Source organism: Pinus tabuliformis, chromosome 9, assembly GCF_031772625.1.
Source record: "Pinus tabuliformis cultivar Carrire ecotype Pingquan chromosome 9, CPIR1, whole genome shotgun sequence".
NCBI classification, from domain to species: domain Eukaryota; kingdom Viridiplantae; phylum Streptophyta; class Pinopsida; order Pinales; family Pinaceae; genus Pinus; species Pinus tabuliformis.
Window position 1 is genome coordinate 633,054,137 of NC_142307.1, and position 18,901 is coordinate 633,073,037.

Genomic DNA, 18,901 nt, shown 5'->3' on the forward strand with positions numbered 1-18,901 from the left:
ATATTAATAAAAGCATTTATTCTTGTTGTTGATCTTGTGTTCTGAATATATATGTTTTAACTGGTAAAACAATAGTGGGAAAAAGAAATATTGATTCACCTTCGGAAGTCTTTGATCATGGAGCATAGCACAGACAGCTTCCAAAATCGTACGGTTCTTCCTTTCCGCCACACCATTCTGCTCAAGAGTATATGGTGTAGTAGTCTCCCTATTAATGCCAGCCTCTTTGCAAAAGTCATGAAACTCATTGGATTCATATTCAGTCCCATTATCAGTCCTTAAGATCTTGATCTTCTTTTCGGTATGATTCTTGATCAAGGCTTTGAAGTGCCGAAACTAGGAGAACACTTCATCCTTCTTTTTCAAGAAGTATATCCAAGTCTTGTGAGAATAATCATCTGTAAAAGTGAGGTAATATAAATATCCTCCCAAGGAGTTCATAGGCATCATACCGGATATGTCTGAGTGAACCAACTGCAATATGCCAGAGGTCTTGCTTTGGCTTGAGGGGAATGGTCCCCTCTTGAGTTTTCCTTCGGCACATCCTGGACATACACCTTCTTGCTCTAATCTGAATTCGGGCATCCCGGTCACCATTTTTCTCACATCGAGTAGAGCTTTGTAATGAAGGTGAGCAAATCTCCGATGCCATAGTTCAGACTGAAGCGATGTGTCACAACTACAAGACATGACACCAAGGGGACTTCCTCCGACCTGATATAATGAATCAACTCGAAACCCAAAAGTGAAAGCATCTTTAAAGTTATTTTTCCATACACGTACCCTGCCATCGCTGAAGGCCACGTTGTAGCCTTTCTCTTCCATTGCCGAAATGGACACCAGGTTCTTTTTGAGATCAGGTACATATAATACATCTTGTAAATGGATTGTATTTCCCTAATTCAATTGAAAAGTGACATTCCCTACGCCTTTCACAGGATATTTTGAATTGTCCCCAAGAACAATTTCTAGGTTGGTCTCCTTCTCTACCAGATTAGAGAAAGCTTCTTTGTAACCAGTGAAGTGCCTTGAGACACCACTATCAATAAGCCAATTTCCCAGTGAGGCCGGGGGAGCAATAGTAGAGAGAGCCGCTGGTAGATAATGTTCATCTTGCTTATTGTTAACAATGTTAGATTCATACCTGGAGTTTCTTGCCTTCTTGAAGGGTTGTCCTCTTCCTTGATTTTCGGCATTTCTTTTACCTCTGCCATTCCTTTGGTTGCCTTGATAGTGATTTTGATCATCATCCCGGTGTGAGTCCCTTTTATTAGGGCACTCCCTCGCATAGTGGCCCGTTTTATTGCAATTGTAACATTGTCCTTTTCTTCCACCCTTCGGTCCAGCCTTTCCTTTAAATTTAGCCCCGGAATTGTTTCTTCTTTTAGCATGAGAAGAAAAGGCAGAGGGATGACCTTTAAGTATGGGCATTTCTTGCTCTTCCATCCTTGTTTCTTCTTGAATGCATCTGGCCATCAATTCCTCAAATCCAGGAATTACGTTATTGTTGAGAAGAGTAGTCCTGAATATATACCATTCAAGTGGCAGTCCTCCAAGAGTTGTGAGTGTCATTTCCCTGTCAGGAATTACTTCCCCAATAGATAGGAGATCGTTCTTGATCTCGGTGATCCTTAAGAAATATGCTTGCATACTCTCATCTTTGCCCTTCTTAATTTCCTTCAGCTTATTTCTAAGGAACAAAACTTGATTTGCATCATTAACTTTAAATAAACTCACCAATCTATTGTAGATTTCCTTGGAGGTGGTCAGCTCGGAAACATAGGCCACCAGGTGCTTGTCGATAGAGTCCCGGATGATCTTCCTTGCTTTGACTTCTCCCTTGGTCCATTTGTTCCTAGCAACAGCGAATGCATTTGATGGAGGCTCAACAATTCTGCCTCTCACATGGTCCAACGCTTCTTTCTCTTCTAATGTTAGATCGAGAGACATCTTCCATCCGTGATAGTCAGACTTCTCATGGAGTTTGTCTTCAGCAGGGAAGTGTGCTAAGGACCCCATGACTTCTTTAAGATAGCTTCAACAGCCTTCGATGATTGCTCTTATTCTTGCTCTTGCTTGGGCTTTGTCTTCACCTCACCTCTGATACCATGTTAAATTATGGTATGTTCTATGCTTAGAGCAGTTTACTTCTTTTCTTCTTATTAGCCACTATTTAGCAATCCCATAAACATAAAGTAAAATGCAGATAGAACATTAAATGATTGACAGAAAACAAGCCAAGACAAGAGACACAAGATGTGGCGGCTAGCCAGGGACAAACCCCAATGCAGGGAAACCCTTTGATCAAATCTTATTTTATCTTCAATAGTTCAGTAGAGAGAAATAGTACAATGCATAATTCTAATATTTTATAACAGCAGTAGCAAAACCCTATCCACTAAAGTCAAAGCTGGTCAAACAAGTCAGATTTGACCTCCAATCAGCTTGGTCAATATCCTAGTCAACTCGGCTTCCAACAGCAAGAAGAGTCAACCCAAAGCAGTCCGAAATTACAGTCAACACTAGACAAATCTGTGATCAACCTTTTGACAGTCAACCCTGGTCAAACCTGAGGTCAGATCACCTCGGTTTACGTGCCAAAATTTGCAGCTTGCTAAGGAGAAGCAGCCACACCTAATCCACAGTCAAAGAGGAGTCCACGTTGGTCAACACTGGTCAAAGTACCTTCCTGCAGCCTTGGTCAAACTTGGTCAACGCTGCCCTAATCAGAAATCTGCGTCTTCCTTTTCCAGCCACACATGAGAGAGAGAGAGAGAGCCTCATCTAATGCGTAGGAGAAAGAGAGAAGATGAGTGATAAGATAAGTTGCAAATGACTCAACCTCTCTTCTATTTATATGAAACGCTAGGCATGTGTGCCACACACTTAGTTGCTGGCCGACTTTGACAATTTGTCAAGTAATTAGAAATAAATTCATATCTCCATAAATACTTGTAGGAATCGAATGATCTTTAGATCAATCCTACACCTCTCGATGTGAGGAATCTAAGAAAAATATCAGCAGCCATAAATAAGGTGACCCACATGGAGTTTGGCCCTAGTTGCCAATTTTAACAGGAGATGACCCACAAAAATGAGCTTTTATGGGCAAAGTACCCAAGCGGTGGGATTTACACCCAATGTTGTGGGTAGTGTTGCGAGGGAGCGCCCCCCCCCCCCCGGATTCCGCTCCCAATCCGCGCTCTGGGGGGGAGCGACTCGGGAGCGCGCTTCCGTTAAAAAAATTTGTGCTCCCTGCCATTTTGCGGAGCGAATAAGGAAGCGTCGCTCCGGGAGCAACTAAAACAACAGACAGGAGCGAATGGCGCGGAAAAAAAATAATAATAATAATAAAATAAAATAAAATAAATAATAAAAAATAAAATAAAAAAATCCAATGAAAAAATAAAAATAAAAATAAAAAATCCGGCGATAAAAAACAAAAAACAAAAAAACAAAAATCGGTTTTTTGGTTATAAATTGAGGGAGGGAGGGTAGGAGGGTTTCATTATCATTGTGAGAGTGAGAGTGAGCTCAATTGAAATTGAGAGAGGGTGAGAGTGAGGACTCATGAGCAAGGAGAGAGTGAGAGAGAGCAAGGAGCGTGGAGAGAGTGAGGAAAGAGCAAGGAGCAAGGGGAGATTGAAGAGCTTGCAAGGAGAGATTGGACGCTAAAGAGGTAGGCTCGCCGCTCGAAAATATTGAATAGAATGTCTAGCAATTTTTTTTTAATGTTTATTAAATTATTCCTAAACAAATTAATAAAACTTTCTCTATTTCCCATTCCTATTCCATTTTTTAAAATTTTGCATATTCAAAGCTTCAAATTTCAAACATCATGGTCATATTTCTTGGCATTTTCTTCTTCTTGGTTCATTTTTTGGTTATTATGGTGTTGGAGAGTAGAAAAAGGAGGGCTGAAATTGAAAATGAAGAAGGGGATGAAGAAGGGGGACATAGTGGATTTGATAAAAACCCCTGTGAGGAGGAGTTGGAGGATGAGTCAACTCAAAAAACTAAACAAGACCAAACCCCATTGTGGAAATATGTTAACAGGCCTGAAGCAGGGAAAGGGGGTGGAACCACTAAATTTCATTGCCCCCATTGCAACAATAATTAGACAGGTTCATACACCCATGCCAGAAAACACCTCTGCTAGAAAATGCCATGGGATGGAGATAAACAAATAGGAATCAAAACTTGTACAGGTGTGTCAGCAACAGATAGAGCCGAATACATAAGGGAAGAGGAGGAAGCCCAATACAAATCTAAAAAATCAAAGAGTTTCTTTGAACCAATCTCACAATCACATGCACAAAGAACTCCTTCAGCATCCTCCCAAGGCAGTGGATATGGAGGCACAAAGTCACCAGGTTTAAGGCGTAGAACCATATCAGATTTCCTTGATGAAGGGTGTAGGAATGATGTGGTTTCAAAAGTTTACAGGTTTCTCTATACACGTGAGATACCATTCAAAGTTCTTCGCTCACCTTATTGGCACGAAATGGTTTCTGCCATAAATGATGCCCCTAAAAGATACAAGAGCCCTGGGTATGACAAGGCAAGAACCGTTGGACTTGATCATGAAAAAGCAAAAATATCACATTCTTTGAATAGAATTACAAGCTCTTGGACTGACCATGGGGTGTCCATTGTATCTGATGGATGGACAAATGTAAAAGGCAAGCCATTGATAAATGTTCTCGCTGTGTCTGTTAGTGGTGCCATCTTTCTTTCAGCATATGATTACTCAAACAAGTTCAAGACCGCCATCAACATTGCAGAGCCATTACTTAAAACAATTGACCGTATTGGGCCATACAATGTCATCCAAGTCATCACTGATAATGCTCCTAATTGTAAGGCAGCGGGAGCAATTATTGAGGATAAATACCCCAACATATTTTGGTCTGGGTGTTTGGTTCACACCATGAACCTTTTGATGCATGATGTTGTTAAGAAAAAAAACGAACATTACAAATGGATTGGTGGTTTGTACAAGAAAGGCAAACAAATGATAAAATTTATTATAAATCATAGCAATACCCATGTCCTTTTCCACAGCCAATCAAGATTGGAGTTGTTGAAGATTGCGAGGACTAGATTTGGTAGCTATTACCTCACCTTCAGGCGCCTTTTGAAGGTAAGAGAATCATTGGCTAGCATGGTATCAAGTCCACACTAGTAGGTATTAAAGGAAATGACTACAAATGCAGCTGACAGGCAAGGTTTTGAACTGGTGTAGGAGGCCGCTCTTGATGGTATGTTTTGGGCACATGTGAGGCAAGTATTGGATTTCACCAAGCCCATTTATCACATGATTCAGTTTGTAGATACAGATAAATCAGTGATTGGCGAGGTGTATGAGCAGATGGATACCATGTTGGGGAAAATAAAAGATATTGTTCATAACAATGATCCCAACTTGTACAAATTGATTCACGATTGTGTGTGTGTACGATGGGATAAACTTAATGTTCCACTACATTGCTTGGCGTATATCCTTATGCCAAAATACTACTCTACATCTTGGTTGGGCCAACCTACACCAGGGGGTGGGGTTAGGGCCAAACCCCATATAGATGAAAAGGTATCTAAAGGATATTTGGAAGCATTAGAAAAGTTGATACCTGATAGGGAGGAATGTGCTAGTGTGCGTCTTGAATTAGGCAGATACTTCCGTGGCACTGGTTTGTTTGGTACCTTTCATGCAATGGAAGATAGAGACAGATTTGATGCTCTCACATGGTGGGAATCATATGGCAGCCATGGACTGTTGCCAAAATTGGAAAAAAAAGTTCTCTCACAAGTTGTAAATACTTCTTCTGCAGAGAGGTGTTGGAGCACCTACAACTTCATACATAATGTGAAAAGAAACAGACTCAATGAAAACCGGGCAAAAATCTTGGTTTATATGCACTACAACTTGAGGTTGTTGAGTCATTACTGTGATCGGGCTTATGAGGATCCAACATATAAAATTTGGGACAACCACCCAAAGGATGATAATTTGGAGGAAGGCACTATACATCTTGAAGAACTGGAAGCGGAACTTATAAGAGAGGAATATGAAGCAACAACCATGCCACCTCCACCATCCAGTAGCAATGCTCAAGTTCCGAGTCTTGTTTGTTTGCTATCACCGCCTCCATCTACACCCTCACATGGAGAGCATGTACCTTCTAGTTCTGGTCGTCAGTCTATGCGAGAGACTCCTAGAAGACCACCATGACCTGCTCATACATTAATGATTAGACACTTCTCGTGGCAAGGGCCACATGTAGTAGTAGATAACAGACTTACAATTTACTTGTCTTTTCTAGTTTCTATTAGTTTTCATAACTATTGAGTCTTGACTCTTTCATATCATAATGATATTTTTTGTAAACAATATATGACTGTGACAATTTAAGTTTGAAGTTGGCAAGCCGCAATTATAACTCATTGGTAATGATTCTGAATTATGAATATGATGCTTCGTGAAAGTTGTTTCATTTCATTTCATAATTCATTTTATAACATTTCATTTCATGTTAGATATTATTTCTTGTAATGGTTAAACTTATCTTACAAGTACAACTTTGGTGATCAATGATGATAAATGTTATATATTGAATTTTCAATTTTGTGTTTTTTATGTTTTTTATATCTAATTCATCATTCTACATGTTTTTGTTGACATATATGTATCAAAATATAAAAAATATATATATTATATAAAAATCGCTCCGAGAGCTTTAGAAAATGTCGCTCCCACTCCCCGCTTTCGCTCCTGCTCCCAAGTAACACTGGTTGTGGGCTAAAGACCCAAAGATAATATTTGTTTATTCTATTTGTTGTATGAGGGCACCTTGATGGACTAAAGGGGGGGAACCTAAAGGCAACAATGGAGAGATATAAATAAAGGAGACCTAGGAGAGGTCTCACCACAACATAGCATTCATTCTTATGTCTACATATTCCCTAGAAAGGAGATGCATACCTCAAGAGGAGACATAGCTTGGAAAGAAGAGCATTTTATGGTCTTATTTTAGGTTGAAGAAGGCCAAGTTTGCTCAGGAAAGGAGGTCGAATCTGTGTTTTTTCTGTGCCCTAGTTAGGGCTTTGTCCAAGCCAAATTTGGGAGGAAGAGACCACTAAATTCTCTGTTTTGAAGTCTTCTTTAGTTTTGTGTATAGGAGAGAAGGCCAAGCCCTGAAAGAGACCTAATGTGGCTCTATCTAGCCTGCTTTTGAAGGCTACAAGGCCTCAGGGAGCTAAGTTGGTGTTCTATGGGTAGGTTAAGCCCTAAAGGAGGTTGAAATTAGCCTCAGTCTTGAAGCAGGGACAACGAATCATTTCAGGTAGAAAGAGAAGGTAAAGGACAATGTGAAGGGATAATGTTTTGGAGTAGAATGGTTGTTCAGTGTTGAGGTGTTTTGATGAAGTCTGTCCAACAAAAGAGTGTTTGGACAACTGGTTTGAGGGCTAGTTATACAGTGACCTGAAGGATTAAGCCACTGTGAGAAGCTGATCTGATTTAGAGTTGATTATATAGTGTTTCTTGAAGGACAAAGTGCATTGTGAGCATTTGATGTGCAGAGACTTTAAAGGAACAAATTTCTCTGTGAGTAAAGGAGGCAAAACACTGCAAGGTGTCAATGACAAAAGAGATTTGAAAGGACTTTTGTTGAACGATCTACATCAGCAAGTTTGTTATTTTTGTCATTGTTCTTTGGGTAGTTCGAGGATTAAAGGGAAAACCTGAAGCCCTAGTATATATTAGTGTCTTGTATCAGGGCTTTGTAAGGGCCATGATCCCTGGTACGAGAGCCCTATCTTTTTTTTATTGAAGGACTAATAAAAACAAGTTTTAGGCCTACAAAATTTTGTGTACTTTGTTGATTCAATATTGTTATATTTGTGTTGTGCACCTAAAGGCAACAATGGGGAGATATAAATAAAGGAGACCCAGGAGAGGTCTCGCCACAACATAGCATTCATTCTTATGTCTACATCTGCCCTAGAAAGGAGATGAATACCTCAAGAGGAGCCACAACTTGGAGAGAAAAGCATTTTATGGTCTTATTTTATGTTAAAGAAGGCCAAGTTTGCTTAGGAAAGGAGGCTGAATCTTTGTGTTGTTTTTGTGCCCTAGTTAGGGTTTTTTCCAAGCCGAATTTGGGAGGAAGAGACCACTAAATTTTCTATTTTAAAGTTTGCTCTTGTTTTTGTGTACAGGAGAGAAGGTTGAGCCCTAAAAGAGACCTAGCGTGGCTCTATCTAGCCTGCTTTGGAAAGCTACAAGGCCTCAGGGAGCTGAGCTGGTGTTTTGTGGGTAGGTTAAGCCCTAAAGGAGGTTGAAATTAGCCTCAATCTTGAAGCAGGGACAGCGAGTCATCTCAGGCGGTAAGAGAAGGAAAAGGATAGTGTGACGGGATAATGTTTTGGAGTAGAATGGTTGCTGAGGTGTTTTGGTGAGGTCTATCCAACAAAGGAGTGTTTGGACAACTGGTTGGAGGGCTAGTTATACAGTAACCTGAAGGATTAAGCCACTGTGAGAAGATGATCTGATTTGGAGTTGATTATATAGTGTTTCTTGAAGGACAAAGTGCATTGTGAGCATCTAGTGTGCAAAGACTTTAAAGGAGCAAATTTCTTTGTGAGTAAAGGAGGCAAAAAACTGCAAGGTGTCGGTGACAAAGAGAGTTGAAAGGACTTTTGTTGAACAATCTACATCAGCAAGTAAGATTGTTATTTTTGTCATTGTTATTTGGGCAGAAGAGGATCAAAGGACAAAATTGAAGCCCTAGTGTATATTAGTGTCTTGTATCAGGGCTTTGTAAGGGCCATGATCACTGGTACGAGAGACCTCCGTTTGTTTTATTGAAGGACTAATAAAAACAAGTTTTGGGCCTACAAAATTTTGTGTACTTTGTTGATTCACTATTGTTACATTTTTGTTGTGCAAAGTGCTTGAAGTTGTGTATTTCAGTGTGTTTATGATCGTGATTAGACATAGACCTGATCTAAGATACTATGAAAAATCAACAAACATCAGCCCTAAATAAGGAAGATTAACCTTCCATTATGCTATATTTTTCCTTTATATTATTTAAAGATGCAATTCCTAATTTATAACACAAACATCCAACCAAATTCACTATTTTGCATAAGTCTACCCTATAAACCCTAGCGGCTAACCCTACATGTCTAGGAATGGGAGAAAGAAGATAAAAGAAAGTTATGGATGATCAACACATCAATTATCAGTTCCTTATCCTACAAGGGTTTAATGGAGTCTTCCAGGGCTAAATTTCATGGGAAAGACTTTGATGGAGTAAGGGGGATGGCTAAGGTATCCACTTTTAAAACCCTGACTATTAATCTTGTGAGGGGAGTAATTAAATATAGGGAATGAACATTTAGAGTTTCCCTATAGGCCTTAAGGTGAACAATTTTGCATGCAATAATGTAGCAAAATTTCATCATAAATTAAGCATCTAGGCATGCAACAAATAGAAACCCTACTTTACACACTCAATATGAAAAATGTCAATAATAAAGCATTAAACATACAAGATCCTCCAAATAAGTACTTCTTCAATCCTAGAATAACATCTTCGTGCGAACGATCAACACCACAAGAAATTCGCACCATAAAAGATCACATATTGCCCATTGTGAAAAAAAAGACTAATTTACACTCTCTTTAGAGAGAAGAGAATAGAATGTGTGATGATGAAAAAATGAAATGAGGGGAATCTCTAATTACAAGTAAGAATTCCTAATTAGAAGTTTACTTTGAGTGTTCCACAAGAATGAGGTTACAAGCCAACCTCATAGCTCAAAAACATAACAAAAAATGCCAAAATCCCCACATGTGAGAGAAAATGTCTCCTCCACTATGATGTCATCCTCCAAATGATCTGTAAATGCCACAAGTATCAAGTGGGATTATGAGTGCTCCATACTCTAATGAGTAGCTCCATGTTGATGGGAATGCCTCCAAATAAAGACATCATCATCCCCATGGTACCTAATGTCACTCTCTAAAGTGAAAGAGGGGTGACGTGGTACTCTTGTACTCAAGCTTTGGGACTCAAAAGTGACGTGCAAGCCCCCCCTATCATCTAAGGGATAACCATCATCATCTCGGCTATGAAACAAGCAATTCTCATCAAACAGTGTCAAGGCCAGCCTGGGGGTGTCTTGGGTCCACTTGGAACATCATCGATATCTCCAACACCAAGATTCATAAGCTCAACATTTCAGCGTCTGGGCATACCTCAAAGTGTCAAGTACCATGTCAAATCATCAAGTAGCCCAACACTTTTCTCTAGGTGGGAAACACTACTGTTCGGTGCAGGTTTTATGCATATTTTGTACACCTTTTCCCCCCATCCTTGACCATTTCACCTCTGACCTTGTGGACTTTATATCATAATTACCTTTTTCCCGGTTATAAGAATCCATTTTGTTCTGACATATTATTTTTCCATTTTTGTTAAATATGAATGAGGTGATATCTTTTTGATGGCTAACCGAGGCAATTATGGAAAAAAGTTCTCTAGTTCTATTTCTTTCAGGTGATGCTCCAAAGTCCATGGCCAAAGGATGAACAACGATGTGATAATTCACAAAGGAGTTTTGAGTACTTGTTGTTTCAGACCATTATTGTTACACCCCGAATTGTTGTTACACCTCAAGCATTGTTGTTACACCTCGAATTGTTGTTACACTGTGGGATGTTGACTACACCTCAACTGTCTAGGACCATGGGTACTATTCCACAGGACAGTTGTCGTAAAGATTGTATTATCTATGGGCGGCTAAGGAGTCAAGGCAGTTGTGATTTTGAGAAATGATGTAACAGCAATAGGCCTTGTATTTAGAACCTGTTGTAACGATTTCTATTCTCTCTCAATATTGATCAGCATGAGAATCGTGAGATTCTCATGACTAATATGTTTCTTATTTTGGACATGTAAATCTTATAAAGGGGACTCAGTTCCATGTAAATGGGACGGACAATATCGTTATTTTTCTTTTGTAATTCATAACCATTTTAATACAAAGAATAGCATTGCTGATGTTTTTACAGACGTGGTGTTGAGACTTTACTAATTCGCATCTCATCCCTGCGCCCTGCTAGGGAGGAAGGGCCCTCCTCTTTAGCAGGGATTGCAGCAGCAGCAATAGCATAGTGGTAGATTAATTATTGTTCCTTTCAGTAAGTGTGAAGTTATTTCTATCGCTGTGTAATTTGCAGAATGGGTTTATTTCTGTTTCTAGATTTCTGATATGCTATCACACAGGATTGATTTGAACATAATATTCAGCCAGCCGGCTTAGTTAGTGGTGTGGTGTGTGGCGCGCCTTTTCCTTGGTAACATGAAGTGTGGTTTCATTTCTGTAGAATGTTTTTGATTTCTGCATGAGTGTTACTTTCTACAATTAAATTCAATGACATTTGTTCTGTCTTTTATTTTTACTCTTGGCTAAAGTGTATTGGCATAGACAGTGCATACTCCTTTGAAATAAACAGACCTACCCTGGGTTGACAATTAATGGTTGCGATTCAGTGATATTAACAGTGATTAAGTCGATTCAACAAGGTCATATTTGCTCTATGGAAGGTGTAAAATGGCCTCCGGAATATTGTTGAGACAGAGGATAATCATGTCTCCAAAGGCATCTACTGCTATGAAAATGCTACCTAACAAAATCTTACTCAAAATCAAGTGAAATCACCAATCATTAGGGACAATAACCATAAATGCATCATAGTGGACCATACCTAATGCTAGGGGCATAATAATACTTCACACAAAGCTCACCTTCAAATGTCTAACTAGATCAAGTCCCGTAAACAGGTTACCTCGTTATGTTAGGGATGGTTAGATGGATAACCCTATTAGGTGTTTCAAACCCCCAAGGGGAAGTGACAAGTCCTAAGTTAGCCCATCAAGCTATACATATGTGTGAAAATGGTGGTTGTGGCGTGGGAAAGACTTGAGGGCAATGTGCCATAGCCAAGTGATTAGCTAATGGAGGTCCAAGATCCTAAGTGTATAGATGTAAGGAGGGAGCAATCATGGAGGCATGAGTTACCTCTCTCCTCAACCCACTTTTTCCACCACTCAAGTGCACCTATTACTTCTTTATGTTTTGCTTTGATTTAGGTGCATAGCTTAGGAGCCTAAGCTTGCTTTATAAGATGTTGCACTTAATACCCCTTGAAGATGAGCCATTTTATTGTTTGTTAGGGTTAAGGAAAATTAAAGATTTCCTTTTAATAGATGAAGCATCATGTGCTTGAGAACTGGGTGATGGCTAAGTTGAGATGAAGGGTGCCTTTACAATAGGCAATCTATGCCAAGGCACAACAGCTACATCAGAATAGAATTAGGACCACCTTGATGTCCCTATACAAAAGTAGATTGATATATCTACTGAATGTTGTGGACCAAGGACCAGTGCACCGTTGTTCCCAATACTCAACCTGAGGACACTAGGAGACCATCCAATGTTTAAGTAGTAAAGTGATTTGACACATAAAAATTGCCAATCCTACCATGGCCATGCTTAGAGTTTCCTAAACCACAAAGCCTTGTTTTGGCTACAATTAGGGATACGCATTTTATCTTGTTATCTAGGATCATGTTTCTGACATAGCTTCTAGATGAAATGATGCCTGTAAGTCATAAAATAGTGCAGACCATTTAGGAATATGTATCTGTGTACGAAAGGAGAATTAAAATACAATGACGAGGATAGCTTGAAATTCATATTCTGAAAAGCTTAAAGACACATTGAAGATGTTTTGCAATAACTGGAGGAAAAAAATGTTAGTGCTTCAAGAACTACCGAGAATCTAATTGCTGATGATATTTGTGCCAAGGAGGGAACTACCCAACCTGAATTGGATACACATCTGATGGCAAGTGCTTCAATGAATAACGAGATTTTATTTTCTGATACAGAAGTATATGTGCCTTCGGGAGGGAATCCAGTATTGGATGGATGGGGCTGCTGTTTCAATAAGCGAACAACCTTTATATATAAAATATCAGAGCCCAAGGAAAGCTCAACATAGGCATAGTATACATACCACGGGAATCAAAGGTACTACATCAAAAAATCAGACCCTTAGACCCACCCACTCCCAAAAGACCCTTGGATGAATAGATCAATATTGCTGTCTTTCCATGAGTCAACTACACAAAGAAAAGCAACTGTACGAGTGATGTGTTTAATACAAGCTTTTGCTTGGGGAATCTGTTAAGCCTAGATACTCATTTAAAGATAATATTTTCGTGGGAAGGTGGCAAATGATAATGTTTAATATGGCATTGTTCTTCGTCTTCCCATTGACAAGGCCTTGTATTTTGTCCTCAAAGCATACTCTAGTTTCGAAGCACTGGTAACCTGTGGCAACCTGAATGGACCACAAAGCCCTAAATAATCCTTCAAAATACATCCTAAATATTTGAGCTTTACTTGAGAAAAAACAATATAATTTTTACATTGAACACTGGTGTTTACGACCTAAGGTATACATATTACAGATCCTGAATCCCCAAACTAAAATGAGGTTTATCTGAGTGGCAAGTGTGGGGTTCTTAACCCAAGACAACAGATCAGGGAAACCAGTGAGGCTTATCTGCCGATCTTTATCACTAAGCATACTTAGGGGTTAGGAAGGTACAGGTCATCCAATATAGCACATTTCTGCTACCCCTGTGTGGCAGATTCTGTGCATGAGCAAAACCATCGTTGGGCAATAATATACATACTCTTCACAAATTAGAATCCCTAGAAAATCTCAGAAGATATCTTGTTAGATATTAAAAGTTTGCAAATCCAAATATATGGTACAAGCAAGCAGATTCTGAGAGAGGGTTTTACAACCTAAGTCATGCATGCTACAAAGCCTGACACCCCTGACTAGATTGAAGCTCTGAATGGCAAGTATGGGGTTCTTAACCCATGACAACAGAACAGGGAAACCAGTGAGGCTTATCTGTCGATCTTTATCACTAAACATACTCAGGGGTTACGAAATTACAGGTCATCCGATATCGTACGTTTCTGCTGCTACAACTGTTTTGCAGATTCTGCGCATGAGCAAAATCATGGTTCCACAATAATATACAGAGTACATGCTCTACACAGATCAGAATCCCTAGAAAATCTCACAGAAGATATCTCGTTAGATTTTAAGAGATTGAAAATCCATGTGTTTGGTACAAGCAAGCAAATTCTGAAAGCGGGTGTTACAACCTAAACCATACATGTTACATTGTCCGATTCCCCATACTAGAAAGAAGCTTTAGATGGCAAAGTGTTGGGTTCCTAACTCGTGACAATAGTGTACGTACTCTACACAGATGAGAATCCCTAGAAAATCTCGCAGAATATATCTCGTTAGATGTTAAAAGATTGCAGATCCACATATTTGGTACCAGCAAGCAAATTATGTAAGTGGACACCATAGTAATAGTATTTTGAAAGGTCACCTACAGCTCGTTCATATATAGCTAGTTGCTGGTTCGGTTACGTTGCGGGCAATGGCTGCCAGATTTAATAACATCTTCACATCAATTTAAATAACATAGCATAAATTTCAGATGAAGTTTGCTGGAGCATTCATCGAGTTTTTTTCTCACATGAGACAGAAAAAGAGATGGCTTTCATTGGTAAAGTGAAAACATGAGATTTGTGACTTACCTGGATTTTCCCAAGGCTTGTTGCTCAAAATGCCTGAAAATGCACCCGTCCTATTCATGAGGGTAGTTGAACCCCTGCGTGTTTTCGATCGAAGAGCGCAGTCGTTCGTGTCATTACACCATCCCCCACCCTGGTATGAAACAAGATGGCTTTTGTTAGGCAGACGCGGGCATCAAAAAGTAATTATTCTCCATGGCAACACAAATTCTCTAATTGAGATTTACTAAAGATATTTTCAGGCGAACAACATATTAAATAGGATAGAGAATCTGTCGGACAGAATGTAGCAATGACAATATCAATGATTCAACGCAAGCTATAGCAATTATTGCTTATAAATAAAGCGGAACGAAAACAGATGTGAATGATAAAGATAATACAAGTATAGGTGAAGTTACTATAAAATTCGTGCCAGAAGATGATTGACTAATATAGATTTTCTCTGGTTACATTGCAGATATGGCGACTGGTAAGTCATGAAAATAATATGACGTGATTGTAGACAACTGATTGTGTTGGTTGCGCTGTGGTCCAGGGGAGATCTGTTGGAAGTGAAGGCCACAATTAGTTCAGATTTATTTTCAGCCAATTCGCTTATGAGTTTTACTTGAAAATCCCCATCTCAAGAGTGTGGATACCAAGCTTCATCGGGTGCAGGTTAATTGCCATAGATTGAAGTTTCTGATGGCCACTGTTACGAAGTATTATGTAAATTATGAGATTTAAAGTTCAATCTCCCTCCATCAAGCCAAAAGAAAAATAAAGAAAAAGATCTATCACCTCAAACTGAAGAAGCCAATTGTTTGCTCCTGCGCCAGATCCTCTATCAAAACGGTATGCCGGTAAAGATCCATCCAGGCAAACTGCATGGCATCAATTCTTATAGGGCTTTAGAACATTAAAAAGATGGTAAAAACCAATTCCTATCAGAAAAGCATTCTATCAGTTCCTGATTTACATGACCCAGAACAATCTTCTATTCATACTAACTTCCAGAGGAAACAAAAAATTTAATATACCAATCACAGTGTTTCAAATTTCAAGTTTTTGCTTGCATGTAAATTTTCGACAAGGAAGAGGAAGGAACATATATTTCAGATTCTTTGAAAGAATTTTATAACTGTGACTAAAGCGGTCAGGTGCTCTACACTGCTGGAGCCTGTGTGGAGAAGACTTCCGTTTCCTTTTTATGCATCTTTCATATGATATTATGACTCTCCAAAATCCAAGTACATGCGTATCGTAGGAAGAGATTCAGACATTTTTTATTTTTGAGACTTAATTTAATATATTTAGGGTGAAAATAAATGTATTTTACCTTTAAAAAAAAATGGGTAGTGATGGGTGATTGATCCAGAAGTAATTATATTTGTTGCCTACAAAATAAATATATAGACATTGACTGTTCAAGCAGCAATTTTTATATAGAACTCATTCACAAGTTTCAAACTTCAGGAGCCTCCTCTAGTTTGCAAGAGTATAAAATGCAACTCTCTTCTCCGAACTTTTGCAGGAGTATACAATGCAAGACCCTTCTCCAAACTTCTGATAGACAATAACAAAGCATGTAAAGGACTGCAGATATGAGATAGAAAAACAGATTTAGTATTGCAAACCAAATGTTTGATTTGCAGAATTTGTTGTGCTATTCAATATCTAGATTGAATGACAATTACCATTCACTACATTCATAATGCAGGAGCCTCCTGTGCATGCAGGAGTATATCATGCAACCCTCTTCTCCAAACATCCAACAAACATTAACAGAACATGTGGAGGATTGCAGATGTGAGCTATAAAATCAGATTTAGTACTGAAAAGCACATGTTTGAAGAGTTTTGCTTTGCTATTCAATACCAATATTGAATCATAGTTGCCATGTGTATCCTGTAACTAAGTACATAGATTAATTTACATATTTGAAGTCCTTTATTTTGAGTTTGGATATTGTGCAAACTTTCTAAGTCTATATGTATCTATGCAACTTCGTACTTCATGATGCAGCTTTAGTCAGGTATGTTTTGCTGTCTATTTTTAATGCATCTAATGTATCATTTAGATCGAATAGACTGGTAAAATGCATTTCATTTCTGTTCAAACATTTCTTCTTATAAAGTTTCAGAAAATCTAGTTGTTAAAAAGCTTAATTAAAATCTAAATGATTGATCCAGTGCAAGTGAATATTGCAAACTGTGTCACGGTTCGATACTTGCCAGCTCCAGTACTTGCTGCTCTCTCCACAAGCGTCAGACCCACTTTCAGCTCATCATTTTTTTTAGAAGACTTACACAATTTGGGCCTCTTGACCTCTCCCACATGGGCTGCAACCAGCACTGTTGCATGAAAACTGATAATATTGATCACAATTAATGCAAAACTATACAATAATCCTACACGATGAGATCTCTTAGTCGAAGCCATTCTGGTTGAATAATATTGCAGAAGATATTCCAGAAGGCTACAACGAACAAATCAGCTATGAATCCCAGTAATTTCAGATATATATCCGTGTACAACCCCCCAGCGAATAAAGCTCCAAAAGTGTCTCATGGCCCGGGGGATACTTCTATCTTATTTGCCCCACTAATAGAAACAGCACTGGTTCCATGAATCCAGGGTACTTTCCGAAATAAAAAAATAGACCAGCACTAAACCAGGACCAAAATCAAAAGGCAGTATGTTTCATGAATCCATAGTATTTTCCAAATAGATAAGCAATGAGCATTAAACCAGGACTAAACCAAAAGGTTATATATGTGGATTAGCCTTGTACCAAATCAAATGGCTCTACATGTGGATTAATCCTCAGAGACTAAGTCAAAAGGTTATAGTATTTGTGAATTAATCCTCCAATCAAAGCTATGGTGGAGGACTCACCTTGGTCCAATCAAAGTCAATAACATGCCACATTTTTCCCCTCCTCTTAACTAAGCATTTCACTTTTATTATAAGTGTCATTTATGAGTTTATGGAAGGCTTGAATGGCATGAAGTATTATGGATGGGCGGAGAACCCACGCGTTTTCCCTTAGTGTAACCGCCATTTATGAGCTAATGTGAAGCTTGCAGCGACACGAACGATCGCGAAAGGAGGGAAGAATCCTTGCGTTTTACGACGCGTCGTGCAACGTACATGCTAAACTTGGCTCCATGCGATTCTTTTGGTCGGAACCTACCCTATCCAATTACTCTCTTTATCAGATGCAACCACGAGTTTATTAAGATCGGTTTATATGTAAGAGTTTAGTATAATTAATTTCAATTCAATTTTTACTGATTCTTACCTTTATTTTAAAAATTCCGGTTCACAGAAGGGGAGGTGTCTACTGAGGCATACTTTTACAGAGAAAAATACCAGACTTTTAAAAAGTTGATACATTGTCATTCGTATATAATTTCATTCTCAATACCAGACTTTTAAAAAGTTGATATATTGTCGTTTGTATATAATTTGAAACTCAATAGCAGACTTTTAAAATGGTGGTCCATTGTTTTTTGTATAGGTATATAACTACAAAATATTTTGGTAATTTTTAAAATTATTAAACTAATATTTATTTTTATTTAAAAATAGATTAAATATAAATCAAGGGTTTATATATTTATTAGTATTTTTATTATTCGTACAGTTTATTTATTCATTTATTAATATTTTTATTATTCTTCCTATTTGTTTATACATTTATTAATATTTTTATTTTTGAATTCAAGTTTTTGTGATTTATATTATGAATGTTGAGAGATTTTTCTGTAAGTCTATGTGTTTTGAACCATTTAATGTGGTTCATCCTCATGATAAGATGAAGATCTTTCTTCATCTATTTAATCTTAATGCCATGATCTGGTTTTTCATCTTGTTATGAACCACACTAGATGGTTCTAAACACATCGATTTAAATTATTTTGTGTGATTTTTAGAGAAAGATCTCTCAACATTCATAATATTTTTATTATATATATATATATATATATATATATATATATATATATATATATATATATATAAATTACCGTTATTAAATTAATTTTTATTTTTGTTATTTAAAAATTAAATTAAATATAAATTAATTAATTTGTTTATAAATTTTATAATATGAGTGTAGCTCTATATTAATTCTAGATTTAGATTTTTTAATTTTTTTTCACTTTTAAAGAAATTTGCATGTCATGAGTTTTCATCGCTTTCCATT

The 18,901-nt window shown here is 38.0% G+C and overlaps 1 protein-coding gene across 1 annotated transcript in view; it reads right to left on the reverse strand.

Moving 5' to 3' along the window:
* LOC149150226 (pectin acetylesterase 3-like) overlaps positions 1-17,462 on the reverse strand; it is a 246,347-nt gene extending 228,885 nt beyond the window's left edge. The window contains exons 1-3 of the mRNA XM_089437911.1: positions 16,926-17,462; positions 15,493-15,575; positions 14,713-14,842 (exon numbers count right to left, since the gene is read on the reverse strand). Of these exons, the coding sequence (XP_089294037.1) occupies positions 14,713-14,842; positions 15,493-15,575; positions 16,926-17,133 (421 nt within the window). The 5' untranslated portion in view covers positions 17,134-17,462. The remainder of the gene's footprint in view (positions 1-14,712; positions 14,843-15,492; positions 15,576-16,925) is intronic.
* Between the last annotated feature and the right edge of the window lie 1,439 nt (positions 17,463-18,901).